Genomic DNA, 20,475 nt, shown 5'->3' with positions numbered 1-20,475 from the left:
GACAGTCCTGACCAGGGCTTTTACTTATCCCCTGACCACGGTGCTCCAAGGCCACACGTAGGTGAAGCAGCTGCAGCTGCTCATTCCACAGGGTGGCCTTCTTAACAGGTAGTGCTCCCACGATGCCCACCACCTGCCCCTCAGACTCAACCACCCAGAAGCAGGAGCCACTCTCACTGAAGTAGGATTTGGTGATGTCAGACATGTCTGTGCAAAGACATGACCTCAAACTGGATCCAGTGGTATTTGGCAGGAAACCTCAGGGCAGCAAGGAGGGCAAGACTGGCCACGAAGGTCAGGACCCAGGAGCCAGAGACCAGGAATAGGGCAAGGGGCCCCCGCAAGCAAGAGCACAAGGGTTCGGGGCAGCTTTAGGATGTGGTGGAAGGTGGTGGGAAGGTGCTCGGTCATCACCTTGGAGAACAAGCCCACGACCCATTTGCGATAATTTTCCTGGTATTTGTGGCTTTGATAAGGAGACATGGAAGACTTCTGTGTCTGGATCTCAAAGTTCAAGAGAGAGGTAGGAGTCCCTGTATGACTTCCTGGCAGCCCTGGGGGAGAGAGAAGAAGCCATGTGAGTGGCTTATCCTCCCACCCCCCAGAACTGGGGATGACCCTGCTCAAGGATGTGTCCTTCTGCTTCTACCCAAGAGGAAATAGGCCACAACCACTGGGAGAAGGTGTAGAGTCAGCAGAAAGGTCTGCATTTGGTCCTGTCTCCATGCATGACCTTGGGCATGTTACATAATCTTCTCCAAGAACCTGCCTTCTGAAGTTGTTTAGAGGACTTAATAAAATAACATATACAAATCTCTGGTTATGAAGTACCCTCCCCTCTCCCTCTTTCCCCTTTCCCTGGCTCTCAGCTTCTCCATACATTGGGGTGGCACCATGCAGCAGCCAAGCATGTGTCCCTCTCCCAGGGACCATACACTGCAGTAGTCCTGTGTTTCCAAGTACAAGTTTCAACAAAGGCTTCTTCCCACTTGTTTGCAAATTTTCAGGCTGTTGAGGTGGCATAAGAGCCAAACACCAAAAATAGACCAGCCTTGAGAGCCAGAGGAGGGTCCAGAGCTCCAGGCCACACCTAAGAACACTGTCCTTCCACCCATGGCCTCTCACCTGCTACCACAAGAGCCTTGAGTGTCCAGGGCAGCTGCTGCCCTCAGCCTCCAGCTGGCATCCAGGAGAGACTCCAAGGGCACGCTCCACTTCCAGGGACCAGCTCCTGGATATTTGTTCATCATAAATCCCAGGCTCAAGTAGCTGGGCTATGATGGAGCAGGGAGTCCATTCTGCATTCTCTGATCACTGGGGAACTAACCTGGAGGGGTATGCAGGGTCTGGAACAGCTCAGGAATCCTTGCCCTTGTGGATGGCCTATACCCCACACCATGGCAGTTCACCCAGCACCTTGGTGCGCCCTGATGTCCACCCTCAGCCCTTCCACACAGCTGCTATGACCCTGGGGAATTTGCCCCTCACCCTGTGCGCTGTCATCACAGACCAGAGTCCAAGTCCCCTGGCTCAGCACACAAGGTGCTTCACAGCTGGATGAGGGCAGCAGGGACCTGGCCATGCAGGGCCTATCATCCAGGTTAGGAAGTTTGGACTCTATTTCAAGAACACCAGGAGGCCATTGCTACGCTTTTAGCTGGGGAGTAACATAACCAGAGGTAGGGGTGGGGTGTGTGGTGTGTGTCTATTACTCTGGCTACATGTGGTAGATTGGAAGAGCCAGGAATGGAAGCATATATCCCCCTGCCCCCAGAGGCTAGCACAGCAGTCCAGGCAAAAGAAGGGCCTCCAGATACAGATATGCAGGCTGCTCATTTTAAAAGAGCACCTCGCGGGGCTTCCCTGGTAGCGCAGTGGTTGAGAGTCCGCCTGCCGATGCAGGGGACACGGGTTCGTGCCCTGGTCCGGGAAGATCCCACATGCCGTGGAGCGGCTGGGCCTCTGAGCCATGGCCACTGAGCCTGCACGTCCGGAACCTGTGCTCCGCAACGGGAGAGGCCACAACAGTGAAAGGGGCCCGTACCGCAAAAAAAAAAAAAGAAAAGAGCACCTCGCCCAACAAGGCTAGTGGGAACTAAAATCCATGAGCCCTGGCACAGAGCTGAGTCTGACCAAAGGAAAAGGCACCTTTTTCTTATTTGCTCAAAGGTGTCGCTGCTCAGTTGGTCCTGCTAGAAAGCAGTGACTTGGACCAGAGTTGGGCCATGGGTGTGACCTGGCCCACTTGGAGGTGCATTTTCGGGGTAGAAATGGCAGGAGTTGATGATCTGAGGATGAAGAAGTGGTCAGAGATGACAGACAGATTTCTGGCAAGAGCATCTAGGAAGACGCTGAAGAGAGACCAGACTTGGAGAGACAGATCATGACCACCCCAAAGGTGCCATCCTGGCAGCTGGAATCCAGGGCTGGTGATGGAGACTGCTGAGGCTCCAGATCTTCAGCACGCAAAAAGGCCACAAGGGTTTAACTAACGTGAAGGCAGGGTGGTGAGCCATGGGTGTGTTACATTGTTTGCAGTACATTTTAATTTTTTTAAATGTTAAGCAAAACTTGAAGAATCAGAACAGAATAGAAGGCTCCAAAGTACAGCTGAGTAACCCTAATGAGTCTATCTAATAATAACTAGTCAGAAACCTAATAGTCAAGCTGAGAGGCCAGAGGTCCTTGATCTGTCCCTGCCCTCTCTTTCCTGTATTCTCACCAGCTTCTGTGGCTTCCTCAACACCCAATGTCCTTGGTTTACATTCAGGCTTTTCAACCTTCCTCATAGCCATGAGAAGGATTTATTGACATGAAAAATAATTGTCAAAATATAGCACCAAGCTATAAAGGTTATAAAACAGTATGTTTTCATTCATTTTTGGAAAAATATAACAAAAATAATTTATACACACAAGCATGCAGAGAGAGAAGTCTGAATGGTTACACCAAACATTGGCAGCACTTGCCTCTGGAGAGAGGAATTACGGGTAATTCTGTGTAAGAAATGAAGTCTGGAGGCTCAGCACATTCCACACTCTCGGCCCTGCATGCAGATGATGAAACTGAGGCTCGGGGATCTACCTGTCTCTGCCTCAGCCAACTTCTTCTTTTAACTTATTTTATTGAACTATACTTGATTTACAATGTGTTAATTTCTGCTGTGCAGCAAAGTGATTCAGTTATACATATAGGTACATTCTTTTCCAGATTTTTTCCATTATGGTTTATCACAATATTGTATATAGTTCCCTGTGCTATACATTAGGACCTTGTTTATCCATCCTGTATATAATAGTTTGTGTTTGACCATCCCAAACTCCCAATCCATCCCTCCCCCACGCCCCCTCCCCCTTAGCAACCACAAGTCTGTTCTCTACGTCTGTGAGTCTGTTTCTGTTTGTAGATGAGTTCATTTGTGTCATATTTTAGATTCCACATATAAGTGATATCATATGGTGTTTGTCTTTCTCTTTCTGACTTCACTTAGCATGATAATCTCTAGGTCCATCCATGTTGATGCAAATGTGCCTCAGCCAGCTTTTTCTTTTTTTAAATATCTATTTTTGGCTGCATCGGGTCTTAGTTGCGGCACGTGGAATCTTTTGTTGCAGCGCACCGGCTTCTCTCCAGCTGTGGTGCACAGGCTCAGTAGTTGTGGCGCAGACTTAGTTGCCCCACGGCATGTGGGATCTTAGTTCCCTGACCAGGGATCGAACCCTTGTCCCCTTCATTGGAAGGTGGATTCTTAACCACTGTACCACCAGGGAAGTTCCCTCAGCCAACTCTTAAGAGTCTAAAGAGACCCAGCTAAGATTGTGAACTCCTAAAGGTAAGGCAGGTGTGTTATTTTATTCTATTATTTTATTTTTAATTAACCATTTAAATGTGTATAATTCAGTGGCATTTAGTACATTCACAATGTTGTGTAACTACCACCTCTATCTAGTTCCAAAGCATTTTCTTTACCCCAAAAGGAGAACTGTTAGTCAGTAGGTAGTCACTCCCTATTTCCACCGCTCCCGAGCCCCGGGCAACCACTAACCTGCTTTCTGTCTCTATGTATTTACCTATTCTTGATGTTTCATTTAAATGGAAACACGTAATATGTGAACTTTTACGTTCAGCCTCTTTCACTTTTTTTCTCAAAGTTGACCCATGTCCTAGCATGTATCAGTTCTTCATTGCTTTTCATGGCTGAATAATGTTGCATGGTATGGATAGACCACATTTGTTCATCCAGTCATCCATTGATGGACAACTGAATTGTTTCCACCTTTTGGCTATTGTGAATAGTGCTGCTATGAACATTCTGTACAAGTGGTTGTTTCAACACCTGTTTTCGATTCCTTTGGTATATACCTAGGAGTGGAATTGCTGGGTCATATGGTAACTCTATTTTAACATTTGGAGGAGCTGCCAAACTGTTGTCAAGAGTTTTACTTTGCCACCAGCAGTGACTCTTATTTGGTTTTACTATCTATCTCAGCACTATGCAGGTACATACAGGGAAGGAGAGACAGCTGTTATTCACTGAGATATTAGATGCCTGGCACTGTGAGAAAGCACTTTTCCTATGCTGTACTATTTGATATTGGCAGCAACCTAAGAGCTAAGGTTGATATTGTTTCCATTTTACAAATGGGAAACCGAAGCCCACAAGTCTGAGATATCCTTCCCACAACCCCAAAGAACATGGCAGGGTGGGACCCAAGCCTTGGCAGCTCTGACTTGAAGGCCTGAACATTTTGCTTTTTCAGTACCACATGCTGACCCCATCAGGCAGCTATCTGACAAGTGAATTATTAAGTAGTGTAAAGCACTGTATTCCAGGAGAACCAGCTCTGTCTGCTGGGATGCAGGATTCATCTCCAAGCATCATTATGCCCCTATCACCAGTGGTCAGACCATACTTGACCAAATTCCAATACGTGACTAAGGCTCTGTTCTTTCTTCAAGATCCAGTTTAGTGCTACCTTCTCCATCAAGACTTCTGACGCCTCCCAACCAGATGGATCTTGTATCTGCTCCCTCTTTGAAGCCTTTGCACTTCTCATTAAGCACTTATATCACTGTTAATTTGTTACTTACTTAACAAGTAACTGTTAATTTATTACAGTTAAACAGTTACAAGTAACTGGATAAATTATTTTATTTTTCTATTGCCTATAGGAGCCTGATTATACTAGATAATTATATTTTTGGAATCACTGTTATTCCCAGAGTTGTGGAACTTGAGAGCAGCATGTCAGTGAAATCCCATGCTTGCATTTATGAAAAACACTTGCCTAATACACCAGCTCAGTCCAGAAATGGGCCAATGAAATGGAAGGTACATGACTCTACTTTCCATTTCACTGGCCCATTTCTGGACTGAGCTGGTCCGTTAGGCAAGTGTTCTTCAAGAGTCATGTACCAAAATGTTCATTGCAGCTCTATTTACAATAGCCAAGAGATGGAAGCAACCTAAGTGTCCATCATTGGATGAATGGATAAAGAAGATGTGGCACATATATACAATGGAATATTACTCAGCCATAAAAAGAAACGAAATTGAGTTATTTGTAGTGAGGTGGATGGACCTAGAGTCCATCATACAGAGTGAAGTAAGTCAGAAAGAGAAAAATACTGTATGCTAACACATATATACGGAATCTAAGGGGAAAAAATGGTCATGAAGAACCTAGGGGTAAGACGGGAATAAAGACACAGACCTACTAGAGAATGGACCTGGGGGTATGGGGAGGGGGAAGGGTAAGCTGTGACAAACTGAGAGAGTGGCATGGACGTATATACACTACCAAACGTAAAATAGATAGCTAGTAGGAAGCAGCCACATGGCACAGGGAGATCAGCTCGGTGCCTTGTGACCACCTAGAGGGGTGGGATAGGGAGGGTGGGAGGAAGGGAGACACAAAAGGGAAGACATATGGGAACATATGTATATGTGTAACTGATTCACTGTGTTATACAGCAGAAACTATTTAACACACCATTGTAAAGCAATAATACTCAAAAAAGATGTTAAAAAAAATAAACAAACGGAAGGTAGACAATCAAGACTCATAGTGTGTTAGAAGCCTCCGAAAGAGAAGGAAAATGTCCTGGAAAGGCTTCTGCACGGCAAATCAGGGCCTTACTTCCAGGCATGTGTTCATGCTGGGTGTGCCGGCAGCGACACAGCATGGTAAGATGCTGACTTTCTCCTCGAGCAGAGTGACTTCAGGTACGAGGGCCTCGAAGTGTTCAGAGCAGAGTGTTTTCTCATGGCAGCTCACACAAGGGCCATGACAAGGTCTTCTGGGCACTTCGGACTCACCAGCAATATTGTCCTGAGGCTGTTCGAGGACTCTGGAAATGTAGAGCTCTCCTCAAGGAACGTGCAGTGTGTTGCCCATCACTCGGCAGGCACAGAGGGCCTGAGGGCCTCCGAGGGATCAACCAATGGGCCTCGAAGTTGCTCAGCCGGCCCACAGGGGTCTGGAGGTACTCAGTGAACTTGGAGGGAAAATGATGCATAACCCGAGAGGCCTAGGAGCCCTCAAAAGGGTACCTCCTTTAAAATAAAGCGTATAAGCGACTAAGAACTCATGGAAACAGCTGCACGTCTCCCTTTCTGCACGGCTGCTAAGGGCCTAACCTGGAGGCAAGTTTTCACGTTGAGATTCCCTTTAGCTCTAGAGCTTGTCAGGCGGACCACCACCGCGGCCTTGGAAGCACCTGCTTTAGACAGAGCAAACTCATAATTTTCCCCGAAGCAGTCTTACAGTGTTTACAGGCCTGTCAAGAGCAGGGACTGTCAGGTAGCTTCAAGGCAGCACGAAAGCAGCCCTCAAAATGGGAAAGCAAGCCTAGTTCCAGCAGGCCCCCGTTTTCATGGGCACACTCAGCATACATCCCTGTGTTTTCTAACAAGTCCAAGGAGACACAGGTTACCCTGTGGTTCCTTCCCTGAATCAACTTCTCGAAGTAGGGTGTTCTGCATCAAGGAAACTGCCTCAACCAAGGAACGCCGTAGCTACGCCTCTGGGCCTGTGGCTACTCAGAAGCCTGCAGTGCCACAGGAAGAACAGAACTGAAATTGCAGTAAGTACGCAAGCCGACCTTCTCTAGGAGGCACGGTGACTTCAGGCAGGAGGCCCTAGGTGGAATGTGAAGCCGAGGGTTAATCTGAGTGCAGCTCGACTAGGGCCACGCGTAAGACTTCCACGCCAGGTGGGACGTGCCAGAACGGTGTTCCCGAACGCGTGCGAGTGCTGGGGAAATTAAGCTGCTCCAAAAGAGAGTGCAGTGCGTTTCCCTACGCTCGGCATGCACAGAGTGCCTCCAAAGGGCTACTGGCCTGGATGTTGATTAGCAGACCCACGGGGTCCTGTGGGTACTCAGCGTTCCTGCCGGGAGCAGGGTGCCCACGCGAGCCTCCTAGGTGTCCAGAAAACTGGGCTGCAGTTAGAGATATGCAGAGCAGGGGCCACGGCCTCATGGAAACTGCTGCACGCCTCCGCTTCTGCACGGAAATCAGGGCCTTACCTCCAGGCATGTGTTCATGCTGGGTGCCCCTTTAGCGCCACAGCGTGGTAAGCTGCTGACTTTCTCCTCCAGCAGAGTGGCTTTAGGGACGAGGTCCTCGAAGTAGTCAAAGCAGAGTGTTTTCTCACGGCAGCTCACACGAGGGCCATGACAAAGACTTCCTGGGCACTTCGGACTCACCAGAAATGGGGTCCTGAGGCTGTCCGAGGACTCTGGAAATGTAGCTCTCCTCAAGGAACGTGCCGTGCGTTGCCCGTCACTCGGCACACTCAGACGGCCTCCACCGGACAGACCAACGGGCCTCGATGTTGCTCAGCCGGCCCACAGGGGTCTGGAGGTACTCAGTGACCTTGGAGGGACAATGATGCACTCCCGAGAGGCCTAGGCGTCTTCAAAAGGGTACTTCCTTTAAAATAAAGCAGAACCGCGACTAAGAGCTCATGGAAACAGCTGCACGCCTCCCTTTCTGCCCGGCTGCTCAGGACCTAAACTGGAGGCTAGTTCCCACCTTGAGTCTCCTTTTAGCTCGAGAGCTCGTCAGGCTGACCACCACCGCGGCCATGGAAGCACCTGGTTTAGACAGAGCAAACTCATTTTTTTTCCCAGAAGCATTCTTACAGGGTTTACAGGCCTGTCAAGAATAGGCAATGTCAGGTAGCTTCAAGGCAGCATGCACGCAGCCTTCCAAATGGGAAAGCAAGGCTACTCCCGGCAGGCCCCCGTTTCCATGGGCACACTCAGCATACGCCCCTGTGGTTTCTGACAAGTCCAAAGAGACACAGGTTACCCTGTGTTTCCTTCCCTGAATCAACTTCTCGAAGTAGGGTGTTCTGCATCAAGGAAACTGCCTCAACCAAGGAACGCCGTAGCTGCTCCCCCGGGCCTGTGGCTACTCAGAAGCCTGCAGTGCCACAGGAAGAACAGAACTGAAATTACAGTAAGTACGCAAGCCGACCTTCTCTAGGAGGCACGGTGACTTCAGGCAGGAGGCCCTAGGTGGAATGTGAAGCCGAGGGTTAATCTGAGTGCAGCTCGACTAGGGCCACGCGTAAGACTTCCACGCCAGGTGGGACGTGCCAGAACGGTGTTCCCGAACGCGTGCGAGTGCTGGGGAAATTAAGCTGCTCCAAAAGAGAGTGCAGTGCGTTTCCCTACGCTCGGCATGCACAGAGTGCCTCCAAAGGGCTACTGGCCTGGATGTTGATTAGCAGACCCACGGGGTCCTGTGGGTACTCAGCGTTCCTGCCGGGAGCAGGGTGCCCACGCGAGCCTCCTAGGTGTCCAGAAAACTGGGCTGCAGTTAGAGAGCAGGGGCCACGGCCTCATGGAAACTGCTGCACGCCTCCGCTTCTGCACGGAAATCAGGGCCTTACCTCCAGGCATGTGTTCATGCTGGGTGCCCCTTTAGCGCCACAGCGTGGTAAGCTGCTGACTTTCTCCTCCAGCAGAGTGGCTTTAGGGACGAGGTCCTCGAAGTAGTCAAAGCAGAGTGTTTTCTCACGGCAGCTCACACGAGGGCCATGACAAAGACTTCCTGGGCACTTCGGACTCACCAGAAATGGGGTCCTGAGGCTGTCCGAGGACTCTGGAAATGTAGCTCTCCTCAAGGAACGTGCCGTGCGTTGCCCGTCACTCGGCACACTCAGACGGCCTCCACCGGACAGACCAACGGGCCTCGATGTTGCTCAGCCGGCCCACAGGGGTCTGGAGGTACTCAGTGACCTTGGAGGGACAATGATGCACTCCCGAGAGGCCTAGGCGTCTTCAAAAGGGTACTTCCTTTAAAATGAAGCAGAACAGCGACCAAGAGCTCATAGAAACAGCTGCTCGCCTCCCTTTCTGCCCGGCCGCTCAGGACCTAAACTGGAGGCTAGTTCCCACCTTGAGTCTCCTTTTAGCTCGAGAGCTTCTCAGGCTGACCACCACCGCGGCCATGGAAGCACCTGGTTTAGACAGAGCAAACTCATTTTTTTGCCCATGGTTGCCAACTTCACCAAGCCTACGCTCAATCTGCTCTCCCTGCTGCAGCATGATGAGCGGGAGACCAACTTCCACGACTTCGGGCATGTGATGCACCAGCTCCGCTCCCAGGCGCAGGGCTGCAGGCAGGGGGCGTGGAGGGCCCGGGAATGCGTGGTCCTCAGGCAGGCCCTCGCCACGGGATTCTTTCACTGACATCACCCTGCACGTGGTGACGCCCTCGGAGTCACCCTCCATCATCAAACCCCAGGCACTGGGCCCGTAAATAATGGAAATGGATGTCCTCGAGGTTCTAGAGGCTGCAAGACCCAGATCAAGGAGTCAGAGCTGGTTCCCTGCATGTTAAATGCATGTACTCAAGAGTTGCCTTTAAAAAAGACAAAAGAAAAGAAAGGAACGTTGCCTGCAAGTCTGCTGACAGCTGGAGATGAGAACCAGAGGGAAGGCTCTGGGGCCGGGGGCCCAGTGCCCTGGGAGGTCGGGGGCTGCTGCCAGTCTTCGTGGAGGCTCAGCAAGTCCCAGTGACTTCCCCACGTGGGGGGCGCCAGCTGAGCATCTGGGCCCAGGAACCAGCCTCGGCAGCTGACCTTGTAAGAGGCTTAGGAGTGAACCCTCGTGAGCTTCAGCAGAAAGTCGGCAAAGATTTATTTGTGTCCCTCCACTGAACTGCCAGCAAGGTCCCCGTTTTCTACAAGTGTTGGGCCAATACTCTCTCTAGTGGCAGGGGACTCAGACAAGGCTGCTTTGAGGCCCCCACCCCCGCTCTGGGGCAGGGGCACTGAGCGGCCAGGGGGCCGGCCAGGAGCCCCTCCGCGTGTGTCCCAGTGACCCACCTGCCTGCGACCTTCGGTCGCCTGGCAGGAAGCTACGACGCCCAGTCCTATGGCCAGTCATTCCTGCAAGAAACACTGGAACCAGTTTCTGCCAACCCACCAAAAAAAACGACTTCAAAGGCAACGTGGTGTCACAGGAAGGGCTTGTTTCTGTGCTGGTTTGTTTTTAGTTCATTAGGCCTCACTTAAAATTCTGATTCCACAATGCACTTGCTTTGGGATCTTGAGCAACACTCATAACCTCTGCAAGTTTCAGTATAGTAAGTTTATGTGATTACCTTCATCTGTAATATCCCTGTGTTGCAATCTTAATTAATTCAGATTAATTCATCTTAATCTTAATCTCAAATTCAGATCAATGACTAGTTCCTCTGTGACTTCTCCTCTGAACGGATTCAAAAGCCGCCTCTCCCGTCCTCATTTGGCTTCTCTTCTCTTCTGGAATCTCATAAGAACTTCTACGACCTCTTTGGTTTTTTGTTGTTGCTGTTGTCTGTTTGTTTGTTTTTTAATTGAAATATAGTTGATTTACAATGTCGTGTCCGTTTCAGGTGTACGGCGCAGTGATTCCGTTTTCAGATTCTTTTCCCTTATAAGTTATTACAAAATATTGAGTACAGTTCCCTGTGCCATAGGGGAGATCCTTGTTGTATCAATTCTATGCCTTCTTTGAATGACCGTAGCACTTGTTGTCTGTATCATTTTTATGTCTGTTGTGGCTTTGTGACTGAAAATGAAAATTTTCTATTTGTTCATGCCCTGGCCCTTCCTTAAAAATGTGTTCATTTACCTATTTCATATTTATTGACTACATCTTAGACACCGTGTTAGCTGCTTGTTCTAGATGTTAATAAAACATAGACCTTCCTGCTCAAAGGGTCACAGTATTTGTGGGAAAACAAAAAAATGAACAACTTACGTCTCAAATAGCTTTGTACTTCCCAAAGAGAGCACACCTCGTAGGTACAATAAATATATGTATTATACATAAATGTATAAAGAGTTAATGGCATTAAAAACGTGAGATAACTGCTTTTCTATTCTGAGGAAATGAGGATTACATTTCACCAGGAGCTCAATACCACTCTGAGAATGAGGGCTTAACCCCCGACCTGGCTCACTGCATCGCTTTCGTATATGAAAATAGACAAGTCTGTACACGCTCTCTACAAAAAGGCTTATCTGGCATGAATTTCAGATAGCAAGAAGAAAAATTCAAGAGGTTCAGAGAAGCATCCAGAAGCTCAGATGATTGTCTGGCACTGATACAACTTGCTTGACAGGAAAATAGAGCTGTAAATCTCACAAAATTCGATGATCTTCTAAGAATTTCAAAACCGCCTGCTATTAATTAGAAATCCTAGAAGAACCGCTTCTTTTAAAGCACACTGATAATATGCTTTACAGCTTAATATTCAGAAGCCTATGTTTTGGCTAAGTGAGCTTCAGGAATGAAGGAAACTTGTGGTTCAGTTCCCTCTACTCTGGAACCTCTGGTCAAAACACCTACTTCTGTGCTCAGCCATCTTATCATCTGAAAAATGGAGGCAACTCTAAGAAAACATAGTTACAGAGATGTTGCACAGTTTCCTGTGTCACTGTCTTCATTTGTTTCAGAAAACCAATAACGTCTAAGCTACTACTGCAAAGAGCGCAGTGTTACTTGGGGTCATCTAGTGCAGCTCTGTCAAAGTAAAGAAAAGGAAAGGGGCCTAGAACAACTATAATTTTCCCAAGAGGACACTATTATTTTATGGTAAATCTGAGTCAAGAACCCTGATCTCTTTGATGCCATTCCATTGTTCTTTCGTTGGGTTCTCAAGAACCCAGAGAAAGAAAGAGAAATAAAACTCCTATGTGCTGTGTCACTGGTACAGGACGTGGCAAGATTGGAATCGGAGAACTACATATTAACAGGTATTTGGGAAATTCTTCAAACTGGTTAAGATATACACCAGGTACCTAAAAAACAGTATGTTTTCCCAAGATGATTCTGTGGAATGAACAGAACTGGTAACTGAAGGTGCCTGTGTGCTGCACTTCCAAACAGGATGGGTGAATGCTTGTTTTCTGGCACCTTTAAGACTCCACCCCAATATACACATTAAAATAAAATTAACATTTCAACTGGGTCATATTTAATTCTGCATGCTCTTCTAAGTCAGCAAAATATTCCATATATCATTTAAGTTGTCACTCACTCTCTTTTCTTTTCTTTCTTTTTCTTCTTCTTTTTTTTTTTTTTTTTGCGGTACACGGGCCTCTCACTGCTGTGGCCTCTCCCGTTGCGGAGCGCAGGCTCAGCGGCCACGGCTCACGGGCCTAGCCGCTCCGCGGCATGTGGGATCTTCGCGGACCGGAGCACGAACCCGTGTCCCCTGCATCGGCAGGCGGACTCTCAACCACTGAGCCACCAGGGAAGCCCGTCACTCACTTTTTAACTTGAGTTTTAATTTCTAAAAGTCTTTCCAAACACAAAACAGAGGTGGGAAAATGGTATATGGGAAGCTGCAGAGATGAAATAAGCTTACTTCATTCGGCATAAAGATGAATACCCAAACAACTTCTGCATAGCTGCAAGTGTCCAAATCTACTATCTTCGTTTCGTAGTCAAGGCTTCCGGAAAAATATGCTAACGGATTCCTAATTACCCAAATGCCCCATATCCGTTTCAGTAAGTATCGTTATACATTACGGAAAATTTTCTCAGTGACACAGAAAGACATCCTGGCCGAGCATCCCCCTTCCCATGACACAGAGATGATGGGTCTCAAGCTACGTTGAAGGCGTTGGAGCCCACTTTATCCATTACTAATATTAATGGAGGACAAACCTTCATATTCCGTTTGTTTGCTCTGTGTTTGTTAAATCACTTCTTCCCTTCATTAAAATGGATGACACATAATTGAGTCTGTAGTGTGTGTATCACTGGAACCTGAACACATTTTTGTTGGTTTTATTAACGTCATAGGTTTCTAGGGAGGGTCTACTAAATAACTAAGTCTAGTTTCACAGTTACAAATAAATTAGGATGTAATTTTGAATAAATTAAGCTCATCATAAAGGAAGGATACTGATAGTTGCTACTACCCCTTCCTTGAGGGGCTCTTGTAAAGCACTAAATAAAGTAACAGAGGTTTATATGCATGCATATATTTTCAATGATATTTGAACACACTCGAAAAGAACTCTACAGAATGCATTATAAAACCTCGATGCTGTGTGTCCCTAGTTCCCAGCTCTCTCGTTAAAACTATTTAAATGAACAAAATGTTATCTATTAGGAGAGCTATCAGAGTACTCCAAATACTACTTCTTGCAGTACCCTGTCCCAACCATTTGCCTTCCTCTTCCCATTAGTCCTTAATTCAGAAACCCCAGAGATTTGTTCATTAATTTATGAGCATATTTCTTCATTCAGCCAAGAAAACTGATGGCTCCCTTACCAAATTTCAGGCACCCTTCTTCAGTATGTTTTCTAGGCATGTTCAGGAAACACAGCAGTGATTAACACAGATGAATATAGCCTCTCTCGAGCTGAGGGGAGAGACAAAAGTAAAGAAGCAAATATAAAATCGTAAGTGTAAATACGTAAATAAAAATTGAATAAATGGGTAGAATAACTAGTATATCAGGTAAGTGCTGGAGAAAAACAGCAAGCAGGGAAGGGGGATGGAGATTGTTAGCTGGTAGGAGGAGGCTGCGATCTGAAACTAAGTGATCACTGAGGGCTTTCTGGGGAAGATAAAATTTAAGAGGGAACCTAAGGTTGTGAGAGGGAGCAAGGTGCATATCTGGGAAGTGAATAGTACAAGCAGAGGGAACAGTCAGATGGAAAGGCAATGAGGCAAGAGTGGGCTTGGAGTATCCAAGGAGCAGAAAGGATGTCAGTGTGTGGAAAACAGAGGGAGCAAAGTGGAGAGGAGAAGGAAACAGTCAGAGAGGAAACAGAGGCCCAGATTTCTAGGGCTGTGGAGGCACTTTGAGGACTTTGCTTTTCCTGTGAAGAAGCCACTGAAGAGCCTGGAGTGACATGATCTGACTTACGTTTTAACAGGATCTCTCTGGATGCCATGTTGATTAGAGACTGCAGGAGAATAAGGACAAGCCCCAGAAGACCAATAGTTGATTCAAATGTCAAGAAACATTTATGCCTTCACCCTTCAACTTCACAAATGATGCCATTTCCATTGAGCTATTGAAAAATATAATCTGGCTTTCAAAACAATAAACCAGAAGGCATTTTCTCACATAAGCAAGGTCACAAACAACTGTCAGCTAAAGTTGAAATAGCAACAAATCAAATAATAACAAAAAACATTTTTTATAGATTTTAAAACCTTACCAAGCATTTTCTTGTCCATTATCTAAGTTAATCCTCAAATCAACGCCATGAGATAGTTACTATTTTCCCATTAGAAGTGACCGCATATTAAATCCTTAGTGATTGCTCAAGAAAAGCTGAAATCTTGAGTGTACATCTATTAATGCCAAGGTTGGGTTTTTTACCCATGGGAACATTGGATGCTAAAATCCACAGGGATTTTCAGCTCAAGATGGCAGACTAGGAAATATATTTACTTTCTGGTCCTCCTGAAACCAGGTTTAAATAAAACTGTAGAAATACCCAAATTAATCAACCAATAAGAGCCAAGACATTGTGGAAGTCATCAACCACAGAAAGATTTCAACACATTTCGAGAAGGCAAACAATGAAATGGAGGGGCCATGAATAAAATAATGAAGAAAAGACTACCCTAAGTAGGGTCTGCACAAAGCCAGTCAGCTTTTGCTGAGCCCTGGTTATAGTAAAGGACAGAGGAAAGAAGAGGGGCTGAAAACAAGGAGACAAAAGTCATTTTAGGAAAACACGTTCATTTAATGAGCTCCAGGGAACACTCGGCCTGCTGCCATACTCACTCACGTATTACAGTGGATTGTTGGCACGCAAGACAAGAAAACAGGGAACCAACGAACAAAACTCAAGACACTGTTTCTTACTGAACTCTTCTCAAACGAGATCAAGAAATTATGGTTCAATGCCATAGCTGTAAATCATTTCTGCTCCTGGAGAGGTTAGAAAGGGCTTATAATAGTTACCCTTTTTTTTTCAGACAGAATTTAGGTCTGAGCAAAAGCTTTTGTGTCCTCCAACCTCAAAGTTTATTGGGGATGCAAGTCCAAATTTGCTTCGACATACCATAAAAAGAATCTCATGAGCAGAGGGTCAAACTACTTTTGGAATATATGAATTATGCCCAGTGTGATTTTAAATAGATTTTAAACAAAAATATATAGATTTTTACTGATCTATACGATTCTGGGTTCTGAAACTTCTACATGTCACATGCCTGATACAGAACACACAATGTCAGTCCCAGGAGAGAGAAAACACTCCAATGAAGCAAGCCAAAGAAACAAGATTCGGACAAGGTAAAGTGACGTGTAGACCAAGACCAGGATTTTTCAATTCTTTCCTGTCATGCTGTAGCTTCCAGCTCCTGAATAACAACACATGTTTCCCTTGTCCTAGACACACAAGAGTATGTCTCCTCTATGGGGCATAAGAAGCTCTAGAGTTACATATGTGTAGTAAAGAGTGGACCCAGCCGGCATACTCACAATGACCAAATTGTGTTGCTCGTACTTTATTTTAAACCAATACATCGCTCCACGCTGAAGTTGCAATAAATGATATATTTGCTTTCTAGACATGAATGAGATGCCTTACTGGATATACTCCAGGAAGGCCAGAGAAACTGGCTTCTAATCCATACAGAATAATTCATTGATGAATTCCTTTCAGGATAGCCCATGATTTATCTAGAATATAAGCTTTACATACCTGGATCCTTCAAACTAGACCAAAGGGAAAAATCTAGGCTCCAAGCCTCAATTAGAAATGTGGGATGGTGCTATGCTGACAACTGGTGGTCCCTGACCTATCTTCTGAGATTAGAACCCAGTGTGGTGGATGACCAATTCACGCGTTGAACAAAAGAACACCTCCTACAGGGCAGTGGATGTGTTCATTACAGGTATGGCACTTAGGGCTAAGTATCATAAGGACTTCAAGAAACAAAAGAAAAAGTAACACATGAAGCATATATGATAAGGAGGCGCCAGAGTCCAGAGCACGAGCTCTGGAATCACACAGGCTTGCTTCGAATCCCGGCTAAGCCACTACCATCTGTATACCCTGAAGAACAGTCGAAGGTTGAAATGTTCTTTTACCAAATTTCGAAAAACAAGTGAAGAAAGAACCTACCTGCCAGGAAGGGACATCGTGGGGTGCAGCATCCAGTCGGGTCAGGGCTCTGCATCCCCTGCTCAGAAACCTTCACCGCCTGGCTCACGGTGATGCTGGCAGCTCAGCAGCCCTGGAGAAGGCGCTCCTGCTCCTGTCTCCAGGGCTCGCGGACAAGCTGGGGAGGTCCACGGAGGAGGCGGGCCACAGCCTGGCAAGCTCTGGGTGCCTCCTGCACTCAGCTCTGGGCAGGCTCTGGCCTCTGGGCCCCGTTGCGGGGAAGGGCTGGCCGATACATACCCAGGGCTGAGGGGTCTGCAGAGCCGGTGCCCAGGCAGCGTGAGCTCTGGAGGACAAGGCTTCCACAGTCCCCAACAGTCTCCGCATGGTGGCCCATCCGGTGCCAAACACCTGCCACCCACAGCGACAAGTCCCAGCCGCTACAAAGTCCAGAAGGGCTCGGGCTCTTTGCCCTCGGGCCGGGTTTCTCCAGGGGCTGGGCTTGTGTGGGGCCCCCAGCCCACCCCCTGACCCGCCCGCCCTTGCTCTGTGACACGTACAATGCAATGGCAACACCCAGGCTGAGCCGGCAGGCCAGTGTTCAGTGCGTGCTAGACCTTGAGAAGAGTTAGCAGCTAGGGAGAAGCTCTCCCACTTTCACTCGCTTTTCTCAGATCAGCCAGGCAGCCCATCTCACCCCAAAGCGATGGACACCACACCTCCTTCCCAGGCTATCGTTTTCCGTTCTGCCCCTGTTTTCCCTTTCCATTCTGCCCCTCTTTTCCCCAGCACCCCATCTACGGCTTCGGGTGTCATCGGTGCTGCAGCAGGCAGCACCTCTGACCCCGAAGCTATGGGCACCACACCACCTTCCCGGGCTTTCGTTTTCCGTTCTGCCCCTGTTGTCCCTTTCCATTCTGCCCCTCTTTTCCCCAGCACCCCATCTACGGCTTCGGGTATCATCGGTTCTGCAGCAGGCAGCACCTCTGACCCCGAAGCTATGGACACCACACCACCTTCCCGGGCTTTCGTTTTCCGTTCTGCCCCTGTTGTCCCTTTCCATTCTGCCCCTCTTTTCCCCAGCACCCCATTTACGGCTTCGGGTGTCATTGGTGCTGCTCCCGGCAGCACCTCTGACCCCGAAGCTATGGACACCACACCACCTTCCCGGGCTTTCGTTTTCCGTTCTGCCCCTGTTTTCCCTTTCCATTCTGCCCCTCTTTTCCCCAGCACCCCATCTACGGCTTCGGGTGTCATTGGTGCTGCTCCCGGCAGCACCTCTGACCCCGAAGCTATGGACACCACACCACCTTCCCGGGCTTTCGTTTTCCGTTCTGCCCCTGTTGTCCCTTTCCATTCTGCCCCTCTTTTCCCCAGCACCCCATCTACGGCTTCGGGTGTCATTGGTGCTGCTGCAGGCAGCACCTCTGACCCCGAAGCTATGGACACCACACCACCTTCCCGGGCTTTCGTTTTCCGTTCTGCCCCTGTTGTCCCTTTCCATTCTGCCCCTCTTTTCCCCAGCCCCCCATCTACGGCTTCGGGTGTCATTGGTGCTGCTCCCGGCAGCACCTCTGACCCCGAAGCTATGGACACCACACCACCTTCCCGGGCTTTCGTTTTCCGTTCTTCCCCTGTTTTCCCTTTCCATTCTGCCCCTCTTTTCCCCAGCCCCCCATCTACGGCTTCGGGTGTCATCGGTGCTGCAGCAGGCAGCACCTCTGACCCCGAAGCTATGGACACCACACCTCCTCCCTAGGCTATCTTTTTCCGTTCTTCCCCTATTTTCCCTTTCCATTCTGCCCCTGTTTTCCCCAGCGCCCCCCCCCATTTACGGCTTAGGCCGGCATCAGTGCTTCAGCAGGCAGCAGCTCTGACACCAAACCTATGGACACACCTCCAGGGCTGTCATTTTCCAGTCTGCCCCGTCTCCAAGTAGAACCACTACCTATTTCACACGGCTGTTCCTAGTTCTGGGAACACACCACGCACTGGTAGCAATGCCTCAGCCCATGCCTCGACTCATTTCCCTGCAACGCTGGCCAACAGATAGACCAACACTTCAAAGTTATGACAGAAAGTTGAGTAAGTTATACGCTTGGAATTGCATTTATTATTATTAACAAGCACAACTGTAGTGCTTAGACTATAACAAGTAATATTCTAAGTGCTTAGCAACTATTAACTCACTTAATCCTCATAATGGCAACCCTATAGGTAGGTAATGTTCATAATATTCACCTTTTTGGGGGGAAACTGAGGCCCAGGGGGGGTTGAATAGCTTGCCTAATGCCACACAGTAAGTAGCGGGCAGAAACCCAGGATGAAAACCAGACCGTCTAGACTTTCATCACTTTGCTGTGTCACCTTAATAGATGTTGTGGTTAGGGAAGGGACTAAACTGACAAGACTCTGAACTTGAGAAGGGAGAAATTAGAAAGTGACTGATCCTAGAAACTAGAGAGGATTTCAGCTCAGAAATTTCTGGTGGTGAGACCCAGAAGAACAAGAACATGGTTGGAATATTAACTTGGGGTAGTATCTGAATCCATTGAGAAATGGTTTGGTTTTGTTTTGTTTTTTTAACTTAGAAAGGCCAGCTGGATGAAGATTAATGAAACAAAAAGCAGAAAGGGAAAGAGGAAGGTGCCTGAAGTGAGACATAACCTCTTCCCTGTAAGTACTAGGGGTGGCCGTCCTGTGGGAAAGGATGGAGCTCTCTCTACAGCTTTGTCACCAGGATGAACAAGGAGAAACATGGCAACCATTGTACTGGTTTTGATGATTCCTCAAAAACCAAGGCTTTACTTTCCAAGAACTACCCACAGTAGCATACCTACCGTGTGTCAGACATGCCACCAAGTGTGTTTCCAGTCACACATTTTAATTGGAGAAATAGTTCCTATGAGGTACGCATTAGTTCCCTATGGCTGCTGTAACAAATGACTACCAATGAGCTTGCGTAAAACAAAACACACTCATTCTCTTATGGTTCTGGAAGACAGAGGTCCAAAACCAGTTTCCCTGGGCTGGAACCAGGAGTTGACAAGGCCGTCCATCCACCTTCTAGAGGCTCTAAGGGAGAATCTGTTTCCTTGACAGCATTCCTTGACTTCTGGCCACATCAATCCAACCCCAACTTCATCATCACATTCTCTTTGGAGTAAACACTCCCTCTGCCTCTCTCTTACGAGAACACCAGTGGTTACATCTGGGTCCATCCAGGTAGTCCAGAAGAATCTCCCCATCTCAAAACCCTTACTTTCATCCCATTGGCAAAGTCCCTTCTGCCATTTAAGGTGACATTCATAGGTTCTGGGGATTAGAAGGTGGACATTTGGGGGCAATGGTACTATTCAGTCTACTACAAGGTAGATACTATTAGCTTTCTCAGATGTAGGAAATGAAGTTTAGGGAAGTAATTTGTCTCAGGTCTACAATTTCCAGAGGAGAGATTTAAATTCTGCCAGGGAGACTTTAGGACACACTCTAAACAACTTTAACCTGTGTCCTTAATTACTGCATAATCCTTGGTTAAGAGTCACACTTAGGTATCAAGACCCAACTGAATATAACACAAGTACTGTCTCCTCTTTCACTATGTTTGCCTGGTGTATTTATGAATCTTGCCCAGAGCAGAAGAGTTCAGAAAATCGTTATACACGTTTACTAGGAGAAAGCATTTACCGTTTGATGTGCACGGAGTAATGGAAGGCTATTTAAAATAAAATAAAGTAAAATATGCCACCAAATCGTCAAGTGTCACAACAGAGGTAACCCCGTGGGAGTCTTGAGGAGACTAAAATTATCTCCAATTGTGCAGGTGAGAAAAGTGTCACTAAAGGCAGTTGTAGTTCAGCCAAGCCCTACGGCACAGAAGTAGGA

General features: G+C 47.5%; 1 protein-coding gene across 1 annotated transcript in view; it reads right to left on the bottom strand.

Annotated features, from left to right (window-relative positions):
* The window catches only part of LOC111167883 (N-acetyltransferase 8B), a 32,162-nt gene extending 17,444 nt beyond the window's left edge, over window positions 1-14,718 (bottom strand). Inside the window, 5 exon segments of the mRNA XM_089923020.1 lie at window positions 2-21; window positions 23-212; window positions 214-332; window positions 334-9,309; window positions 13,790-14,718. Coding sequence (XP_089779146.1) covers window positions 2-21; window positions 23-212; window positions 214-332; window positions 334-483 — 479 coding nt within the window. The 5' untranslated portion in view covers window positions 484-9,309; window positions 13,790-14,718.
* Window positions 14,719-20,475: the final 5,757 nt, after the last annotated feature.

This window comes from Delphinapterus leucas, chromosome 13 (assembly GCF_059928025.1).
Source record: "Delphinapterus leucas isolate spDelLeu-1000000601 "Yukka" chromosome 13, BTC_Dleu_Yukka2, whole genome shotgun sequence".
NCBI classification, from domain to species: domain Eukaryota; kingdom Metazoa; phylum Chordata; class Mammalia; order Artiodactyla; family Monodontidae; genus Delphinapterus; species Delphinapterus leucas.
This window is presented reverse-complemented; position numbering and strand designations above follow the sequence as displayed.